Here is a 21912-nt window from a genome sequence, read left to right as displayed (position 1 = left end):
GTGAGGAGAGCAACACTGGTCTCCCACTATACATACTGTGAGGAGAGAAAACTAGTCTCCTACGTCTCTGGAAATCATAATAACTCGATTACAAACAAACCGTTGAACGGGTGGAGTTAGAACTCACGGCAGGTGCGTCGTACAACTTGATGGTAGTGCGTCACGGCCACGCTGGAAGGGAGATTCATCTGTAAAAACTTGCATTTGTGGTCACAGTGGTGGCCCATGCTAACCTTCCAGTGGTGTATAAATATACCTAGTTGGATGAATCTTATTGTAACCAGCTGGCCCAGTGGCTTACGCACTGGCCTGGAGTTTCACGGCACACTTGCCATGGATTCTAGTCCCACCCGAAGCGTGGGTAGCCTCCCACTATACGTACCCTGAGGCGAGCAAACTGGTCTCCAACTATACAGAGGAAGGTGTGACCCAGGAGGGAGCCTGCAGTGGGTCGCTCTGCGATACCACCAATGAATATATCGATGTCGTCAACATCCTTATACAACACCCGCAGTTGGTCGATTATCTGAAAATAGATGGCGTTATGTAACACTAAATAACAATAGTGTATTTTATGATATTGCTACTCTTTAAGGGGTGCCCCGATGCCGGTGAAGGAGTTTGATCCAAGTTATTTAAACCATCATTCCTTGACGTAAACTTGATTACCTTCCATTCCCAAAGTGATGGATGTCACCACAGTCTTTAATTCTTTCAGCTGAATGTAATAAAGACATTAATTACGTAAGGGATTTTTTTTATATAAGTGGGGCAACACGATCTGACGTCAACAGGTGTAACTATTTCATAACTTTTATATCTTCAAGTTTTTAGAATATTCTAAGATTACAATTTTTTTTAAATACATTGTACAGTGTGTCCCATTTATTATAAAATGATAAAATCCCAGGATATGTCAGGATTGTTATCCCCTGAGTGAACATAACCCAGGATATACCAGGATTGATATCCCATGAGTGTACATAACCCAGGATATACCAGGATTGATATCCCCTGAGTGAACATAACCCAGGATATGCCAGGATTGTTATCCCCTGAGCGTATATAATCCAGGATATGCCAGGAATGTTATCCCCCAAGTGTACATAACCCATGATATACCAGAATTGATATCCCATGAGTGTACATAAGCAAGGATATGCAAGGATTGTTACCCCTAAGCGTACATAACCCAGGATATGCCAGGATTGTTATCCCCTGAGTGAACATAACCCAGGATATTCCAGGATTGTTATCCCCTGAGTGAACATAACCCAGGATATGCCAGGATTGATATCCCCTGAGTGTACGTAACTCAGGATATTCCAGGATTGTTATCCCCTGAGTGAACATAACCCAGGATATGCCAGGATTGATATCCCCTGAGTGTACATAACCCAGGATATACCAGGATTATTATCCCCTGAGTGTACATAACCCAGGATATACCAGAATTGTTGTCCCTTGAGTGTACATAACCCAGGATATTCCAGGATTGTTATCCCCTGAGTGAACATAACCCAGGATATGCCAGGATTGTTATCCCCTGAGTCTACATAACCCAGGATATACCAGGATTGTTATCCCCTGAGTGTATATAACCCAGGATATGACAGGAATGTTATCCCCTGAGTGTACATAACCCAGGATATACCAGAATTGTTGTCCCTTGAGTGTACATAACCCAGGATATACCAGGATTGTTATCCCCTGAGTGAACATAACCCAGGATATGCCAGGAATGTTATCCCCTGAGTGTACGTAACTCAGGATATACCAGGATTGTTATCCCCTGAGTGTACATAACCCAGAATATACCAGGAATGTTATCCCCAGAGTGTACATAACCCAGGATATACCAGGATTATTATCCCCTGAGTGTACATAACCCAGGATATACCAGAATTGTTGTCCCTTGAGTGTACATAACCCAGGATATACCAGGATTGTTATCCCTTGAGTGTACATAACCCAGGATATACCAGGATTGTTGTCCCCTGAGTGTACATAACCCAGGATATATCAAGATTGTTATCCCCTGAGTGTACATAACCCAGGATATATCAGGACTGTTATCCCCTGAGTGTACATAACCCAGGATTTACCAGGATTGTTGTCCAGTGAGTGTACATAACCCAGGATACACCAGGATTGTTATCCTCTGAGTGTACATAACCCAGGATATACCAGGATTGTTGTCCCCTGAGTGTACATAACCCAGGATATACCAGGATTGTTATCCCCTGAGTGTACATAACCCAGGATATACCAGGATTGTTGTCCCCTGAGTGTACATAACCCAGGATATACCAGGATTGTTATCCCCTGAGTGTACATAACCCAGGATATACCAGGATTGTTATCCCCTGAGTGTACATAACCCAGGATGTACCAGGATTGTTATCCACTGAGCGTACATAACCTAGGATATACCAGGATTGTTATCCCCTGAATGTGCATAGCCCAGGATAGCCCAACATTACTAATATTTAATTGCTAATAAACCAGGAAGATCAAAGTTTATACCTATTAAAACTAATATTATTAAACCCAGATGAATAATAACTTGAGATAACAGATAATTAACTCAAGCAAATAAGCCAGACCAACCCAAGAAAGTCAATGAGCTATGGTTTGGAAAAATGAACTTATAAGTGGTAATGAAAATAATCCTGATTCACGTAAACCGAATAATGAAGAACTTGATCATATAGAATATGAATAGAACTTATGATAATTTCTGTGGGTCTCTGTGAGAGCCACAAACATTGCATTTGAATTCTGTGAGAAGTCGACTGATATTGTGTTGCAGGTTAGTGGCTTTATATTCTGTATATTTGCAAAAAACAAATAATGTATTATTTGTTTGGAGTTCCCATTAGTAGACACTTAATGTCAATACATCAATGCATAAATATATGTATTAAGGTTAAAATATTACTCGGATTTACATCAATATGTTTAAATAAAGGAAATACAGGATGGAGATAAAGATAGGAACACTTCAGGATGTTCATTAAATGAAGCTGTTTGTGGCATCTAGAGTCGTAATGCAGAGGTGTGACAGGTGACGTGTGGTGACGGTGTAGTGTGACAGGTGACATGTGTTGACGGTGGGGTGTGACAGGTGACATGTAGTGATGGTGGGGTGTGACAGGTGACATGTGGTGACGGTGTAGTGTGACAGGTGACGTGTGGTGACGGTGTAGTGTGACAGGTGACATGTGGTGACGGTGTAGTGTGACAGGTGACGTGTGGTGACGGTGTAGTGTGTCAGGTGATATGTGGTGACGGTGTAGTGTGACAGGTGACATGTGTTGACCGTGGGGTGTGACAGGTGACATGTAGTGATGGTGGGGTGTGACAGGTGACATGTGGTGATGGTGGGGTGTGACAGGTGACATGTGGTGATGGTGGGGTGTGACAGGTGACGTGTGGTGACGGTGTAGTGTGACAGGTGACATGTGGTGACGGTGGGGTGTGACAGGTGACGTGTGGTGACGGTGTAGTGTGACAGGTGACATGTGCTGACGGTGTAGTGTGACAGGTGACATGTGGCGATGGTGGGGTGTGACAGGTGACATGTGGTGACGGTGTAGTGTGACAGGTGACATGTGGTGACGGTGGGGTGTGGCAGGTGACATGTGGTGATGGTGGGGTGTGACAGGTGACATGTGGTGATGGTGGGGTGTGACAGGTGACATGTGGTGATGGTGGGGTGTGACAGGTGACATGTGGTGATGGTGGGGTGTGACAGGTGACATGTGGTGATGGTGGGGTGTGACAAGTGACATGTGGTGACGGTGGGGTGTGACAGGTGATATGTGGTGATGGTGGGGTGTGACAGGTGACATGTGGTGATGGTGGGGTGTGACAGGTGACATGTGGTGATGGTGGGGTGTGACATTTAACATGTAGTGACGGTGTTGTGTGACAGGTGCCATGTAGTGACAGTGTGGCATAACAGGAGACATGTGGTGATGGTGGGGTGTGACAGGTGACATGTGGTGATGGTGGGGTGTGACATTTAACATGTAGTGACGGTGTAGTGTGACAGGTGCCATGAAATGACAGTGTGGCATGACAGGTGACATGTAGTGACGGTGTGGTGTGACAGGTGATATGTAGTGACGGTGGGGTGTGACAAGTGCCATTTACTGACGGTTCTGGTGTAACAAGTGACATGTAGTGACGTAGTGACGGTGACGGGTGTATCTACAGAGGCTGCCTGTCGATTCTGAGAAGTGGCAGCCAAAGGAGGAACGCTTTGTGGTGGGTATCCAACAACCCTGTTTTGTCCACCGAGGTGGCTCTATGGATGTGAGATTGCTATCCTAGAGAACTGGTTTACTGAGGTGAAGGGTAGGGTATGTCACGGGTTCCACTCTGCATCTGTACTGCTGGTGGTATTGAGGGCCTCTTTACTTCTTTCTTTTTTTTTTCTTAAAATAATAATAAGTACCAACATCATGGAGTCTTCGTTCCATCACCCCCCTCCTCCTCCCAGGCCCCTTTTTGTTTTCGCATTCTGTTCTGGCCAGGCTTCGTTATTGGACCATTCTCTAGACTTTTCCCATACCCCTGTATTTCTTGCTGGTGCCAAGGCTCCTCCCATTTCTTCTAGAGCCTCTTCCTCTTACATGTCTTTAACGATGCACCCAGCTTTCCCAAATATGGGGCGGCAGTTTTTTGGGTCGCCCTCCTGCCTCAGGTCAGGCCACCCGCAGTCCAACACCTAAACATTCCAGACCATAAGCTGACGACGGTTCTTCGATTTATGCTCATTCCACCAAGAAACAACTTACACAGCACCCACTTTCTTTGTGCACCACGTTTACAATACACAGTGGACCAAATTCTTTTCCTTACAACCGACGTTTCCAACTGATTATCTTTCAGACCACAGTGTTGGTAATGCTCTTTTACGGCATGTTGGCCAAAATATATCCTTTCATACTCTTCGGGTCAGTGAGTGCATCATTACAGTTCAGAATGCAGATCAAGCTAATGATCTCTCCAATCTTACTTCCATTGATAATGTTCCTGTCACAGTTCACAACCACACTACTCTCAGTTTTTGCAGTGGTACAGCGGTCTTACAATGTACTATTATGCAGTGTCATTTTTTTGACTTGAACTGATGATATTTTAAAGCAATTAGCCCTTCAGGACCTTCCTATTCTCAAAGTGGATTCACATGTCCTGCCCGCTCGTGGCCACAGGCGCTTTCCCAGTAACATCGCCCACATAACCTTTGACTGTCATGAACTCCCGTCCTCTGTTTACATCGCGGGACATAGCCTAGGGGTTCATAAAGTGGTCCCTACACTCAGTGTCGAAATTGTTGGCACTTCGGACATTCTGCTAAATAGTGCAGGTTTGTGGCAGAGTGCCCGTTCTGCAGTGCCAAGGATCATGGCGACACATCTTGCAGTCTTCCCCCACTTGTCTTAATTGCAATGAAACTCATCCTTCTTTTTCCAGCCAGTGTCAGGTCTATCTTAATGAATGTGAAACCTTACTTATGCTATGCCTGGCTCTTGGCTCCACTTTCAGGGGAATCTTCCTCATATTACTTATTCTCGAGTAGCTACGAGACCTCCAACCCTGCCAGTTCCCCCACCTACCAGCTCCTCTGGTGCCATGTCTTCCTGGTTCACCCCTGTCTCTAATGCTTTTGTGATTTTACTCTCTGAAACCCCCACCTCCTTACCTCTTCCTACCTGTACTTCATTTCGATCACTAGTTTCTCAGTCTGTGAGGCCTTGCACACCTGCACCTTCTTCACGCCCATCACCTACCAAGTTGAACCTATCTCCTAAGCTTAAGTCTCTTCACATTCTTCCAGTGCTTACAATTCCCCAACAGCTCTCCTTTTCGGTCTCGGTGCCTAGTTCTTACCCCCTTTCTAACTCTCACACGAAGATGGAGGTTCACCACCCCTCGTGTGGTCCCCTCTTCTCCTGTTCCCTCCAGACTTCTTCTCGAGTCCCCTTCTAGCCTCCTTCCTCTTCTGTTCCACTGGAATCCTCTGTCTCCACCAGCACATCTCTGCTTGCTTTGCCTTACCTGTCTCTGAAGTCATGGTATGAGCATCTTCCTAGTCCACTGAAACACTTGACTCTCTTCTCAACTATATTGTAGAGATGAAACCCTCGATGGACACCAGTACTCCTCCTTCTACCTCTTTTTATTTTTCACAACCCTAGCAGCATTCATTTCCTTCACACCATTCCGATTCCTCCTTGCTTAAACACTTTCCGTTGCCTCCACACATTGACTTCACTGACTCTACTAATACATAGATTTTGTCGCTTCTCATTGTTGGCAGACCTATCTTTGTGAATAATGACTTATTAACTATGAAAGATTTTTGGCTTCAGGGATGTGAGGGAAAAGTTCAACAGATAGGAGTAGCGAGCGAGTATATGGTGATGACAGTTTGACTGCCACTCTGCTTGTTAAAGTAGGGTCAGTGTCTAGTTCCAATCCCCCTCCCATTTTTCTCCACCTGGAAAGGTGAAGTGTGGGGCTCCGACCAAATGGATAATCACTTGACTCACAGCTCCCAGCACAACTGTAAGTAAAAGCCTCTGTTCCTATTCTAGTGGATATATTGGTTAAAAGCTTCACTTTTAACCAATGCTAAAACTTAGTTCATTCTGCCTTGATTTCCATGTTTTGCTTTTAAATCCTCACCATTCTTTTAAGTGCCCTACACTTATCATGGAGAGTAATTTCTTAAACTGTGTGTAACATTTGTTTCTTTCTAGCTTGGAAAGTCAGCTTGAGTCATCTGTCAACCAAAGAAACAGTGTTGAAGGAGACGAACTTCACATGAGTTCTGGGACGTCACTTTTTATCTACTTACTTGAGTGTGGCCAACCGCAGGCAACTACCCCTCATCTTTGCAGTGGTGAAAGACCTGCATTCCTATCATCTTGACAGATTATTCAAGGCTAGAGACTCTGTGACGAACTAGTCGTTGGGTTGTCACTCAACAGCTGTGACCCCCCTCCCCCCCACATCATCAGCAACGGCTACACTTTCTACAAGGCGCGGTGTCAACCAGACACCCCAGTTCAACTATACATACTAGCATTGAATTCAAATGTAATTTTTTTTCATTTCATTTTTCATTTTTCTCTCAAGTATGATAAAAGTTCATATTTAAATGTTTTATATTTTCAATTCTAACAATAAAGTGTTTATATTTGTAGGTTGTTGTTCTTTTTTCTATTTTTCTATTTTTCCTGAGGAGGAGCCAGCCTTGGTAAGACCAACTTAAGATCTTACATGGCTAAGTAAGCCTTCACAAGTGGCGACCTTGCCAGAATCACTCAACCGAATCAAGATTCAACTCCATCTCGAATCTACCATTGGAACTTCAACGCTGCATACCACAGACTGTTACCACCAGCCATGAGTAATCATTCTCTATGGTAGGACTACAGTACAGGTATTTAAAAGATTTGGTAATTGTTATAGTCTCAATTCATTGTAAGTCAACTCAAGGCAGGATATACTAGTTAATTCTGCCACCTTTATTTTTGAGCTTGAAACGATTTGGAGGACTAAACTCTAGGGACCCGAGATTTTCCACTGACAAGTTGTTTCATTGAGCTCTATTTATTATATCAAGGGAGCTATTGTAGGACACTCTTGATTTGTTGGTGAGAAGATTGGATGGTCAAGGGACCCCAGTCAACTTACTGTTTGATCGGAGCTGGCATAGAACCCTCCGTTTTCTTTCATACAGATTGTTCAATCGAAGCAGGGATCGAACCCTCCGATTTATTTACAGTTTGAGCAGAGCAGGAATTGAACCCTCCGTTTTCTTTAATATATATCTGTTTCATTTTCCCCTGGTAGTTTAAGTTATTCTTGCAAGTATGGAGGAATACCAGTTTTGGATGAACACTGGGAGTAAGTTAGGAATAACGGGGAAAAATTTAGAAGCTTTCATTAGTGCTAAGATCCAGGAAAGAATTGAAAGAGAAAACCAAGTAAGACAGTTAGAGAAAGAGAATCGAAAGAGAAGATGAAAATGAGCGTGATAGACTTGATCGTGAGGAGAGAGCTAAAGTCCGGGAGGAACAACCCAAATTGAGAGAACTTGAGGAAAGAGCAAAAGATAGAGAAGTTGAGGAAAGAGCTAGAGAAATGAGTTAAGAGAGAGAGAAAAAGATTTTGAGGCACAGAAAGCATGCGTTAAATTAGAAAATAAAAAGTTAACTTTTACACAACAGCAATTAGAGGAAGGAGTAATTGAACATCATACAGCTAGTCCACATAGTGCAACACCTAATTTACCTTCCTTCACAGAGGGTGAAGACATTACTTCATACATAATTAATGTTGAAAATGGCCATCTTATACCTGGGCTACCAGGTTAGGTATGTTATTTTCTGGTACAGCTTTGAATATCTATGCAACTTTGTCGCAGGATATCATATGTAATTATAACCTACTTAAGAAGGAAATCCTTAAAGCATACCAAAAGGCCACAAATTCTTATAGGAAAGATTTTAGGTATGCCACCTTACAGCATGGCCAAAACTTTCAGCAGTTACAGGTAACACTCTTTCGTTTGTTCGAATTTTGGATAGAGAGCTCAGGAAATGATCACAGTTATGAATATCTTAGAGACTTCATGGTCGCTGACCAGTTCCTGACAGCTCTTCCCCACCAAATACGAACATTCATTAGTGAACATAACCTGATTAAAGCTGAGGAAGTTGCTGAGGCCGCTGACTTGTATGCTGAGGCTCACAATTCCTATAAAGACCTAAAGAGATCGACCCCTAAGGACAAGGGTTCATCAGATCTTAAGAAATCAAAGTCTCTAGTAGAAAGTAAAATGACGTCTTTTATTCCGGTTTGTCATTTATGCGGTGTTAAGGGACATAAACGTCCCTATTGTCCTTCTAAGTAGTGCAGAAAGTTGGAAGATGTTTTACAGACTGTAATGACCAAGCACCCTTCTGCTCAGGAACAGTTAATGGAATTAATGTATCTACCATTTTACGAGACACTGGATGCACATGTATAGTCATTTCTGAAACTCATTCCTCTGCTATCCTTTCAGACTACTTGGGCCGTACAGACACTTTTCCTACCATCTGTTGTTACATTAGGTCTAAATGGTTCACAGGTTTGTCCGAAACCGTACTAGCTCCCATCACCTCTTGCTCCATACTAATAGGTAATGTAAAAGGTGCCCTTCTTCCTTCTGAGGTTGACCTTTCATCACCAAAGATGGACATCAGTTTTTCAGCTCCTCTTCCTGGAAAGTCAGAAAAGCCCCTCGACAGTTCAGATGAGGCACTGTCTCGTGATATTCATGTGGGGTTAGAAACCACTGATACTACTCTCGAAAGCGAGGTAGTAGGATCACCGGTTCACTTGTTAGATGAAAGTGAGGATATCACCTCTGATACTATAAATGTCTTGACTAGGGCTCAGACCAAAGCCAAGGCTTCTCCTACTGTCCATCCTTTGATTTTCCCTGACTTTAAACCTTTAGATATATCGAAGGACTCCTTTGTTATTTTACTACGTAATTACCCTTCTCTTCAGAATTGCCATAATGCAGCTAGCAAAAATCAAGTTATTCAAAGGAAAAACTTTTCATATTAATTTGAATATATAAAAGGTATCTTGCATAAATCACTATTCAGAGTAAATTCAGACGAGATAGACTATTCCATCTTAGTTGTTCCAAGTCAATGCAGAGAGACTGTTCTTAAAATGGCTCATGACCTGCTGTAGCCGGACATTTCTCACATCGTAAAACCTTGAATAAAATTAGGGAAACCTATTTTTGGCCCAAAATGTCCTCGGATATCACTACATATTGTAGACCATGTAATGTTTGCCATCTGTCATCCTCCCGAGGTACCCGACGAGTAATGATATATTTTAACATTAGTTGGTTATGCTTCGAGTTTCCCTGAAGCCGTACCCTTAAAGTCCATAACTACTACAGAGGTGGCTGAAGCCCTTTCGTCCATCTTCTCCAGAGTGGGCATCCCTAGAGAAATTTTGTATGACCGTGGGACACAATTCAAATCTGACTTAATGCAACATCTATACCAACTTCTGGGAGTGAAGCCTCTCTTCACCACACCCTATCATCCCAGCTGTAATGGGAGGATTGAACGCCAGCATTCAATTCTCAAGTCCATTTTAATGAAACTTTGCTCCCTTAAACCTAAGGAGTGGCATCGTTACCTACCCTGTGCTTAGTTTGCCATGAGGGAAGTTCCCAGTGACTCTTTGGGGTTTTCACCTTTTGAACTTCTCTATGGTAGACAGGCCAGAGGTCCACTGTCCATCCTTCATGATTTATGGACTAATGAGGAGGGAATGCTGAGGTTCAGTCTTCTTATCAGTTTCTCCTTGACCTTAGATCCAAACTTGAGGAGACCTCTGACATAGTTTCGAGAAACTTAAGCTTTTCAATAGACCAGTACAAAACCTATTTTGATTCCAAAAGTCAGAGGAGAAGTTTTAAAGTATTGGATGAAGTTCTGGTACTTTTACCAATAAAGTCAAATAAATTATTAGTAGCATGGAAAGGTCCGTATAAGGTATCGAAAATTTGTGGGAAAGTTGATTACATCATAGAAGTCAAGGGGAAACCTAAGCTTTATATCAACATTCTTAAGAAATATTACCGAAGAAATTCGGTGAACTGCCTGAATAACTTTGATTTAGTTTTTCCACACAAACTTGATAAGACAACTGAGGAGTGTAAGGTGTGCGTAATTGACACCTCTAACATAGACTATGACAGAGAACATGACCTGGTGACTCTTGACCACTCAGGTGCGACAAACATTAATATCAATGAGTCTTTGGATGACCATATGAAACATGAACTACTTCAATGTGTGGGTAAATTCTCAGATGTTTTTACGAATATTCCAGGTGTCACCGTGGAGGTGACACCTGGAATCTTATCAAATCCTATCAAAAGGAAATTATACCCAGTTCCAGTACACCTTAGGGATACATTTGACCGAGAGGTAGACAAATTATTAAAACTAAAGATCATTGAACAAATTTTAAGACTCTTCTTTCTTTTCAGAGATTGATATTGCACAAGCATACATCAAGTAATGTTAGATCCTTCTTCTAAGCAGTACACCGCTTTTCCTACACACCAAGGACCGATGCAGTATAGAACTATGCCCTTTGATTGGTAACTGCCTGTGCTACCTACGTGAGACGGATGAGAAAGGTCTTGGATGATATGCCAAATGTTTCAGTTTATTTTGATAACATTTACGTAATGACATGCACGTGGGGCAAGCATATTCAAACATTGACATCAGTTTTACGTAGGTTACGCTCACATGGCCTCACTGCCAAGCCGAAGAAATGTTTCCTTGGGTTTAACAAAATTAGATATCTCAGATTGATTCTTTCTAATAACTCTTTGCAGCCTCTCCCCAGTAAGATCAAAGCTTTATTAGAGTTTAAATTCCCCAAAACCAAGAAGCTCATGCATAGCTTTCTTGGTTCTGTAAATTTTTATGCACGGTTTATCCCCAACATTACTGATCTTACAGGCATCTTATCCGACTACTTCAAGAAGTCTGTGAAGGAATTTCTTGAACTTGCCAACGAAGCTCGAGAAAAGTTTAATGAACTTAAGAATATCTTCTCAAAAGACCCCATACTTAAGATTCCAGATATTAATATACCATTTTGTTTAAGAACTGATGCTTCCAATACCAGCTTATGTGCAGTGTTTCTACAGTACCATGATGGTACACCCTTTTCTGTATGCTTCCTAAGCCGGAAACTTCTTCCTGCAGAAATGAGATACTCCACCATAGAAAAGGAATATTTGGCCCTTGTGTGGATATCTCCAAACTTAAATTTTATTTACTGGAAAAGGAATTCATTTTAGAGACAGATCACAAACCTATGATATACCTAGAAACTTTTAAGGGAACCAACAGTCGCCTCTTAAGGTGGACATTGGTACTCCAGGCTTTTAAGTTTCATATTGTGTATATCAATGGTTCATCCAATTATTTCTCTGACTGGTTAAGTCATGACAGTCAGTAGAAGATTTTGGTACCTTACGCAACTTTCCAGGTTTAGAACTTTTTCCTCACATATTCTTCTTATACTCCTTGACTATAAGTCTTGGTATGGGGGAGTGTGAGGGAAAAGTTCAACAGATAGGAGTAGAAAGCGAGTATATGGTGACGATAGTTTGATTGCCAATCTGCTTGTTAAAGTAGAGTCAGTGTCTAACTCCCGCTATCCCCCCCCCCTTTTTCTCCACCTGGAAAGGTGACGTGTGGGGCTCCGACCAAATGGATAATCACTTGACTCACACCTCCCAGCACAACTGTAAGTAAAAGCCTCTGCTCCTATTTTAGTGGATATATTGGTTAAAAGATTCACTTTTAACCAATGCTAAAACTTAGTTCATTCTGCCTTAATTCCATGTTTTGCTTTTAAATCCTCACCATTCTTTTAAGTGCCTTACACTTATCATAGAGAGTGATTTCTTAAACAGTGTGTAGCTTTTGTTTCTTTCTAGCTTGGAATGTCAGCGTGGGTCATCTGGCAACCAAAGAAACAGTGTTGAAGATGAACTTCACATGAGTTCTGGGACGTCACTTTTTTTCTACATACCTGAGTGTGGCCAACCCCAGGCAACTACCCCTCATCTTTGCAGTTGTGAAAGACCTGCATTCCTATCATCTTAACGGATTATTCAAGGCTAGAGACTCTGTGACGAACTAGTCGTTGGGTTTTCACTCAACAGCTGTGACCCCCCCTCCCCCCCCACATCATCAGCAACGGCTACAATTACTACAAAGCGCGGTGTCAATATCAACCAGACACCCCAGTTTAACTGTACATACTTGAGTTGAATTCAAATGTCATTTTTTCATTTTATTTTTCATTTTTCTTTCATGTATGATAAAAGTTCATATTTAAATGCTTTATATTTTCAATTCTAACAATATTTGTCGGTTATTATTCTTTTTTCTATTTATTAATCTTCCTAAGGAGGAACCAGCCTTGGTAAGACCAACTTAAGATCTTACAGGGCTGAGTAAGCCTTCACAAGGGTAATCGGGGAGAGCTCCAGGTATTACTCTCCCAGTATTCCCCAGTATGTTTTCGTGTTACAAGAGCCTAAAGTTAGTTCAGCGGTTACATGTTCCGTTTCGCGCTGTGTGTTGTTGCATTCTTTTGATTCTTTACCTGATGAAACTTATAATGATAGTGCTCTTCTTTTGCGTGTTGGTATACCGTTTCAACATGTATTTGCTCGTTTTCAGCTTCATTATACTGCTGCCTGTATTTATCGGCACAGGTGGTATACAGTTTGCTCTCTATATCTCTCCCCTTCCTTGGCATTATGTATCTCGGATGTTGCATTCATGATCTCTTCTCTGCTGCCACCCATCTTGTTAGGTGATTTTAACGCTTATCATCATCTTTGGGGAGGGTCCCACTGTGATAACCGTGGTGATCAGTTGGAGATTCTTCTCACTTTTCATCCTCTTCATGTTTTAAATACGGGTGCTTCCACCCAATTTGACTCTCGCACTCTTGCATCGATCTTTATCTGTTCCTCCTCAATTGCCCTTGATTACATTTGGTCTCTTCTCCTGGATTTGCACGACAGTGATCACTTTCAAATTATTCTTAGTTCTACTATGTATTCCCGACCCTCTCGTAGCCACCGTTGCCAATTTAGATGAACGAATTGGGACTTTAGTTTTGACTACAGTGTCACGTTCTATTACACAAACATCAGGCAGGCATTCTCAGACATGTGTGCCTTGGTGGTCTCCTGTGTGTGCCCGTGCAGAGCATTTGAAACGCGCTGCATGGGGCCGTTATCAATAAAATCAGACCGCAGATCGTCTTTTGCATTGTAACGTTCCTACTGTTACCTCGACTTTCCCTATGTGTGCCGTTTGTAAGACAGTACAGAACTTGTGTGGAACCTTTTGAAGTTGCCATGGAAATCGGGAACTGTCTTGTCCGTGTCTCCCAAGGGCTTCACCTCTGTCCCTGGTGTCTCGTTTCTAAGTCTGCCAAGGAGCATTTGTCTTTGGATATCTCTTCTAATGGGATGGAGCCGTATAACGTACCTTGTACTCTCTTAGAGCTCGAGTCCACCCTTTCTGCTTGCCGGTTATCGGCAGCTGGGCCTGATGATATTCATTTCCTTGTGCTACAGCATCTGCATTATACAGTCCTTTTGGGTCTTTTCAATCTTATTTGGACAATGGAATTCTGCCATTGTACTACCGTTTTGCAAACCAGGCACTTCGGGACTTAATACCTCTCATGATCGTCCCATTGCTCTGACCAGTGTAGTCTGCAAGGTGATGGAACGATGAAGAGACGTCTTATATGATATTTGGAGATTCACAATAATCTTTCTCCTCGCCAATACGGCTTTTGCAAGGGCTGCTCTACTTTGGACCCCTTGCTCCACTTAGATACGTATGTGTTAAATGTCTTTGCTAATAAACACTCCGTCCTAGAAGTCTTTTTTTTTTGATGTCGGGAAGGCATTTGACATCACTTGGAGGTATAACATCTTAGCGCAATCCCACTCCTTATTCCTCCACAGTAATCTACCGACTTTCCTTGCTGTTTTCTTATCTGAAAGACATTTTCGTGTCTGTGTTGGTACCTCGCTTTTCTCGGACATTGTTCAGGCCGAGGGAGTTCCAGATGGCTGTGTCCTTAGCACAACCTCTTTTTCTCATGGTTATAAATGACCCACCTTCTGCTCTTCCATTGCATATTTGGTAGTGAATTACTTCACTATAGTTTATGCAGGTGCTGACTGTCACCTGGTAGCGACCTCCCTTCAGGATGCGACTGACCGTGTTTCCCATTGGGCCACTTCTCATGGATTTAGATTTTCCAGTGCAAAAAAACTCATTTCATTACCTCATCCACTGATCCTTCATATTCAACTTTGGTTGTACCTTGTGGCTAGCAAAAACAAAGATGTCGTTTTCTGTTGGGTCCCTGGACACGTTGATGTGCACGACAATAAACAGGCAGATGCTGCTGCGTAGACAGCAGTGCATGATCTTCTGGTTATCTATAGAGGTGTTCCATTCAGGGATTATTTTAGTCATCTCTGCCCATCTTCGCGGCCGTTGGCAATAACGAAGATCAGACATGCACCATAACAATTTGTACTTTATTAAACCGATTTTGGGTTAGTGGCCATCTTCTTATAATCGTTGCCGTACTCGGGAGACTGCACTCTCTTGTCTCCACATCGGCCATAGTGGCCATGCCCATGGGTATCTCATGGAATGAAACCCTATTTCTCTCTGAGGTTTGTCGGGTCCCTATTTCGGTTCTTCACTTTCTTGTGGATTGTCCGGTTTGTAGATGAATGGTTCAGAGAACCGACATGTTGATAAATTAGACACATGTGCAACTCTTGGGTATCTTTATTGAGGAAACGTTTCGCCACACAGTGGCTTCATCAGTCCATACATAGGAGAAACTTGAAGAACAGGAGGAGAATGAGGTAATCAGTCCCTCAACCTTGAGTCGATGTGTTCAGTCCATCAATCTACTCAAGATTGATGGACTCAAGAGGTTGTGCTAAGGACACAGCCATCTGGAACTCCCTCGGCCTGAACAATGTGTTCAGTCCATCAATCTACTCAAGATTGATGGACTGAACACATCGACTCAAGGTTGAGGGACTGATTACCTCATTCTCCTCCTGTTCTTCAAGTTTCTCCTATGTATGGACTGATGAAGCCACTGTGTGGCGAAACGTTTCCTCAATAAAGATACCCAAGAGTTGCACATGTGTCTAATTTATCAACATTGTCCGGTTTACCGGCGAGCCACAATGAGCTCCGCCTTTGACTTAAATTCACTTTTTGACTTTCAGTCAGCAACTGCTGTACTCTACGAACTTTGACACATAGCCCCTAGCGTCCCTTCCAGCAGTTTTCTCCCCTTACCTCTGATTCCCCTCTCCACCTAGCTGTTTATAACCCCGGCACTATTTTCTGCCCCCACAGTGCTGCATGACCCTTGTGGGTTTAGCGCTTTGATTATATTAATAATAAAATTTATTTATTCATGGTGAGTCGTTCATTACAACTTATCTTGGGTTTAACGATTATTATTATTATTAAGACAACAACAACAACAACAACAACAAATAATAGTAATAATTCTCACCTCCTCGTCGATGACATCCCTGAGATCATCAAAACTCTTGGCTAGAGGAAGATTACATATCTTCCTCCACTTATTGTAGCCAGGCAGACCATGGTCACGGCCACGCTGGATGTTCAGTGCTACCAGATCCATACCAAAACGATTCTTACCAGCGAACAAGTGGTTGGTCAGCTGAAGAGTGCAAATTTTTATATTTTACAGAGGATGGTAAGCAGATATTGGTTAAATGAAATCGTTGTACCATGTTCCTAGTAATAAAGAAGCATTGAAAATATTTGAAGAAAAGAAAATGGAAGCTTTAATGAAGACGCAAATTAAGCAAATTTTATGAGTACACATTATAACTTGTCAAAAAAAAGAATTTGACAGGATGGAATGAGTTGTGAAGCACCCGGTTGGCCAGGGCTTAAGACCTCCTTTTGCTGGAAAATAGTTCTCTTGCCTCTGCTACATACCTAACTTCAAGCTCACTTTCTCCAGATTCTCAAATAAAAACAGTGTCATAATATGTTTTGTGTACGTGAGGCTGTGTGATGCGTGAGAGACGAAGCTTCCGTCCACATAATTATAGAGAAGGGCGGCCTGGTGGCTAAAGCTCTCGGTTCACACGGCGATGTCCGGGTTCGATTCCCGGCGAGGGTAGAAACATTGGGCGTGTTTCTTTACACCAGTTGTCTATGTTCCCCATCAGTAAATGGGTACCTGGGTGTTAGTCGACTGGTGTGGGTCGCATCCTGGGACAAAACTGACCTTATTTGCGGGAAATGCTCAGCATAACAAGCGGCTTTTTATATAGTAGTATGTCACTGATGTCAGCTATGATCTGTATACCTTGTATATGTACTAGCAGAAGTACAGGTATTATTATTATTATTATTATTATTATTATTATTATTATTATTATTATTATTATTATTATTATTATTATTGCTAGAGTATTGTGGAGAGCTGTAGAATTAAAAGAAAATATTTCTGATACAAAGTGTAAGCTGTCAAAGCAAAACTTTGACAATTCTCACTTTGGTTCACTTCTTTAAGAGATCCTGAAGAGAAACTGCAGAGGCTGGTGGAGGAAACTGAGAGGGTGTGTAAAACTGGGAAAAACAAAAGTGAAAATATAAATGCCAAATGATGAGAGAAAGAGATGTCTATGCAATGAAAGATTGGATATCAGACAGAAGAAAAGGAATATGGAAGAAGTGAATGTATTCAAATACTTGGAAGTGGGCACGTCGCTAAATTAGTCTACAAGAGATGAGGGAGCATCTATAGAAATAAATTGACTTAAGGAGAAAACAAAGTGAATATACCAGAGTGTATCAACACTTGAATATGGATGTATGACATGGATTTTAAACATCGCAGCAATGCCTGGTGTATTATCCAGAGCGCAGAGACTACTAGAAGATAGTGTGGAGGCTCCCAGAGGAATATTTCAAAGTGTTCAGCAAGGGTTGCTGAGGAAATTTCAGCATTTAGAGAGAATGAAACAGACCAGTATGACCAAAGTGGTGTATAAATCTTGGTGTCATCCCAGAATGTGTTGGAAGGAAGGGGGTAAAAATGGGTTTTTTAGTGTTAAGAGCTTGAGCACCCAGCAGGCTTGTGTTAACGTGTAATTTAGTTCAGTTCAGTTAACGTGAGAATCTCATTGTGGAGCAGATTGCCTTGCTGGCTGCATCTTGACTTGTTGTCACTCTCAAGAGACGGAGAGCAGTACATGCCCAATATAAATGCCTTACATTGTTCATGCCTTACAATGCCTTGCTGTTGGGTTTAGCCCCGATTCTTTTTCCTTTTTCTTTATTCTTTTCCTCTCCCCCATCTATTCTTAATCTATCCCCACTTCCCCCTCGCCCCTACCTTAAGTTTAGAACGTGTAAGTGAAGACAATTGATTATGCCATGGCATGTTACTAGAGTGTAAACAAAGGAGTGTCTATCAAGGGCTTGAAGTGTAACAAGTTAGGACTTAGAGTCCTGGAGATTATGGAAATACAGTGCCTGCACTCTGAGGGAATACAGTGCCTGCACTCTGAGGGAATACAGTGCCTGCACTCTGAGGGAAGGGGGGGGGGGAGGATGCTGCAGTTCGAGGGTCGTTTCAACTGTGATGTCTACTCAATTCTGGGAATAAAACTTCTGAATAAGTAACGGTAGAAATGTTTCCTTTGAGTCACCCAACTTGGTAGAAGATGGTCTTTTAGTAGTAGTAGTAGTAGTAGTAGTAGTAGTAGTAGTAGTAGTAGTAGTAGTAGTAGTAATAGTAGTAGTAGTAGTAGTAGTAGTAGTAGTAATAAATAATAATAATAATAATAATATAATAATAATAATAAAAATAATAATAATAATAATAATAATAATAATAATAATAATAATAATAATAATCTCCCACTCCCCAGATGCTGTGTAATCCCTACATGCTTCCTCAATGAAACATGTAGGGATTCACTAGGTGTATAAGTTTCCAGACTGAGTGCAAGTGTGGTTACCTCTTGGCTGAAGAAGCGGTCAAACTTCTGGCTGGGCTGGATGGAGAGGCCTCGCAGAAGGGAGTCCAGCCCACCAGGCTGGTACAAAAAGAAGGGAGAGAACTGGTTCTCACTCAACCGCAGGTTCTTCTCCACCAAACCAAACTTGTTGTACGCTCTGCCGACAAACACAAAATGTAAAAACAAGTGCTCTTGATTCTGATGGGCAGATGGTCAGTGAACGTGGTTTCTCTGGTCTAAATTTATTTTTTTGTGTTTCCCATTTCCCAGATTATTTGTAACTCTCATGGGCTTATCACTTCTGTTTTAATATATTTGAAATAATAATATTTGCTTTTATCCAAATTCATCTCCTTTAACACCTATTGATGTACCTATTTACTATCGCCTGATAAGCAGCAATTATAAGATTTGGCCATACGTCTTGTCCCACCCAGAGTGCTACCCACACCCAGGTATTTATTTACTGCTTGGTAGTAAACTTTCAGGCTTATCTCAGGAAGGATCTGACTTTATTCTTGAGAGACGCGAGACAGTTGGCCAAATATCCTAACGCCATCAGATTTTGTTTACCTGTCAGTAAATAGATACCGGTTGTTGTGTGAGGCGTCTTGAGGCAGGACTAAGGATCACAGTGGTAATAAGCCAGACAGCTTGACTTTCTTCAGGGATCCTGCAGTTTTATCTTAGCGGTTGATAAAGAAAAAGTCTTCTATTACTGCTTACCCCGCCTGGAAATTGATTCCCGGTCCTTTCGGTTGTGAGTAATCAGCTCTGTCACTAAACTACATGTACGGAGAACAATGGCAACAAGAGGATACTATAAAAGTATGAGTGAGAGGCACATTGTTGGACTTATGTACAGCTTTTGAAGAACTCTAGTGGGTGAATTACACAGGATAGCCAAAGTAATGTGACTTTTTTTTTTAGTGGAATATTTCTGAAGTCCTTAACCGGGATGTGTCCCAAAACTACTATTTATCTTCAGGGTATTTGTTTACTGATATGCAATACAGGCAGCAGATATTAAGGAATTCTTCCATATATCTTGCCTCTTGGCAGGATTGACCCCGGACTCTCGATTGTGATGTGAGTGCATCTTACACCAGGCAGTGTGGAGATGTCCGACCCTTTCCTGAGCGTCTGTGACAGATATCCCTAAGTCTCCCCGGGATGTTTGCTTTCAAAAACAGAATCGCTGACTAAAATACATCGTAACATGCTAACTTTTATATTTTACCGTCAAGGTATCTATATCAATGGCCGTAACCCAAATTATAAAATACAACGTGTCCTACAGAGGACAGGATGCTATATGACAAACAACAACCTGATTAACTAAATCCCAGGCGATGGATGACAACTAGAGATTTAATTACTCTGTCATAAGAGAAATGCTAATTACCCTCCTTCCCGCTACTTACTCCATGTTGCCGGAGATGAGAGTATGACCGTATCTGAAGGCGGCAGCAGCGAAGGCATTGATGATGGTGGGGTCGACGTCCTCGCGGTAGCCTGGAGCATAACCATGTTTTCTGGGTACCAGACCAAAGGTTTCCATGAACTTTCGACCTGATGGAGCGTGAGAGATATTCAGAGATGATTACCGATGTTGGTGATGAGTGTGTGGATACTGGGTGTTGTGTGGGTGGTTGGTATAGGTATTGTGTGGGAGGCGAGTGTAGGTGTTGTGTGGGCGGTGAGCGTGGGTGGTGTGTGGATGATGAGTATGGGTGTTGTGTGGGCGTTGTGTGGGCAATGAGTGTGGGTGGTGTGTGGGTGATATGTATGGATCCTGCCTCCATTACATGACTCTTCCGACTATTCCACTTCCTGACATCTCTATGAACAAAGAATTACTTCCTAACATCCCTGTGACTTCTCTGAGTCTTCAACTTCCAAATGTAACTCTTTCTTGCTGTGTCCCATCTCTGGAACATTCTGTCTCTGTCCACCTTGTCAATGTCCCTATCCACCTTCTGTGTGTGTGTGTGTGTGTGTGTGTGCGTGTGTGTGTATGTGTGTGTGTGTGTGTGTGTGTGTGTGTGTGTGTGTGTGTGTGTGTGTGTATGTGTGTGTGTGTGTGTGAGTGTGTGTGTGTGCGTGTGTGTGTATGTGTACTCACCTAGTTGTACTCACCTAGTTGAGGTTGCGGGGGTCGAGTCCGAGCTCCTGGCCCCGCCTCTTCACTGATCGCTACTAGGTCACTCTCCCTGAGCCGTGAGCTTTATCGTACCTCTGCTTAAAGCTATGTATGGATCCTGCCTCCACTACATCGCTTCCCAAACTATTCCACTTACTGACTACTCTGTGGCTGAAGAAATACTTCCTAACATCCCTGTGATTCATCTGTGTCTTTAGCTTCCAACTGTGTCCCCTTGTTACTGTGTCCAATCTCTGGAACATCCTGTTTTTGTCCACCTTGTCAATTCCTCTCAGTATTTTGTATGTCGTTATCATGTCCCCCCTATCTCTCCTGTCCTCCAGTGTCGTCAGGTTGATTTCCCTTAACCTCTCCTCGTAGGACATACCTCTTAGCTCTGGGACTAGTCTTGTTGCAAACCTTTGCACTTTCTCTAGTTTCTTTACGTGCTTGGCTAGGTGTGGGTTCCAAACTGGTGCCGCATACTCCAATATGGGCCTAACGTATACGGTGTACAGGGTCCTGAACGATTCCTTATTAAGATGTCGGAATGCTGTTCTGAGGTTTGCTAGGCGCCCATATGCTGCAGCAGTTATTTGGTTGATGTGCGCTTCAGGAGATGTGCCTGGTGTTATACTCACCCCAAGATCTTTTTCCTTGAGTGAGGTTTGTAGTCTCTGACCCCCTAGACTGTACTCCGTTTGCGGCCTTCTTTGCCCTTCCCCAATCTTCATGACTTTGCACTTGGTGGGATTGAACTCCAGGAGCCAATTGCTGGACCAGTTCTGCAGCCTGTCCAGATCCCTTTGTAGTTCTGCCTGGTCTTCGATCGAGTGTATTCTTCTCATCAACTTCACGTCATCTGCAAACAGGGACACCTCAGAGTCTATTCCTTCCGTCATGTCGTTCACAAATACCAGAAACAGCACTGGTCCTAGGACTGACCCCTGCGGGACCCCGCTGGTCACAGGTGCCCACTCTGACACCTCGCCACGTACCATGACTCGCTGCTGTCTTCCTGACAAGTATTCCCTGATCCATTGTAGTGCCTTCCCTG

The 21912-nt window shown here is 42.6% G+C and overlaps 1 protein-coding gene across 1 annotated transcript in view; it reads right to left on the bottom strand.

Annotated features, from left to right (window-relative positions):
- LOC128689516 (chorion peroxidase) overlaps positions 1 to 21912 on the bottom strand; it is an 88643-nt gene that overhangs the window by 22332 nt on the left and 44399 nt on the right. Inside the window, exons 8-11 of the mRNA XM_070086476.1 lie at positions 20137 to 20284; positions 18713 to 18869; positions 16222 to 16392; positions 383 to 526 (exon numbers count right to left, since the gene is read on the bottom strand). Coding sequence (XP_069942577.1) covers positions 383 to 526; positions 16222 to 16392; positions 18713 to 18869; positions 20137 to 20284 — 620 coding nt within the window. The remainder of the gene's footprint in view (positions 1 to 382; positions 527 to 16221; positions 16393 to 18712; positions 18870 to 20136; positions 20285 to 21912) is intronic.

This window comes from Cherax quadricarinatus, chromosome 18 (assembly GCF_038502225.1).
Source record: "Cherax quadricarinatus isolate ZL_2023a chromosome 18, ASM3850222v1, whole genome shotgun sequence".
NCBI classification, from domain to species: Eukaryota; Metazoa; Arthropoda; class Malacostraca; order Decapoda; family Parastacidae; genus Cherax; species Cherax quadricarinatus.
This window is presented reverse-complemented; position numbering and strand designations above follow the sequence as displayed.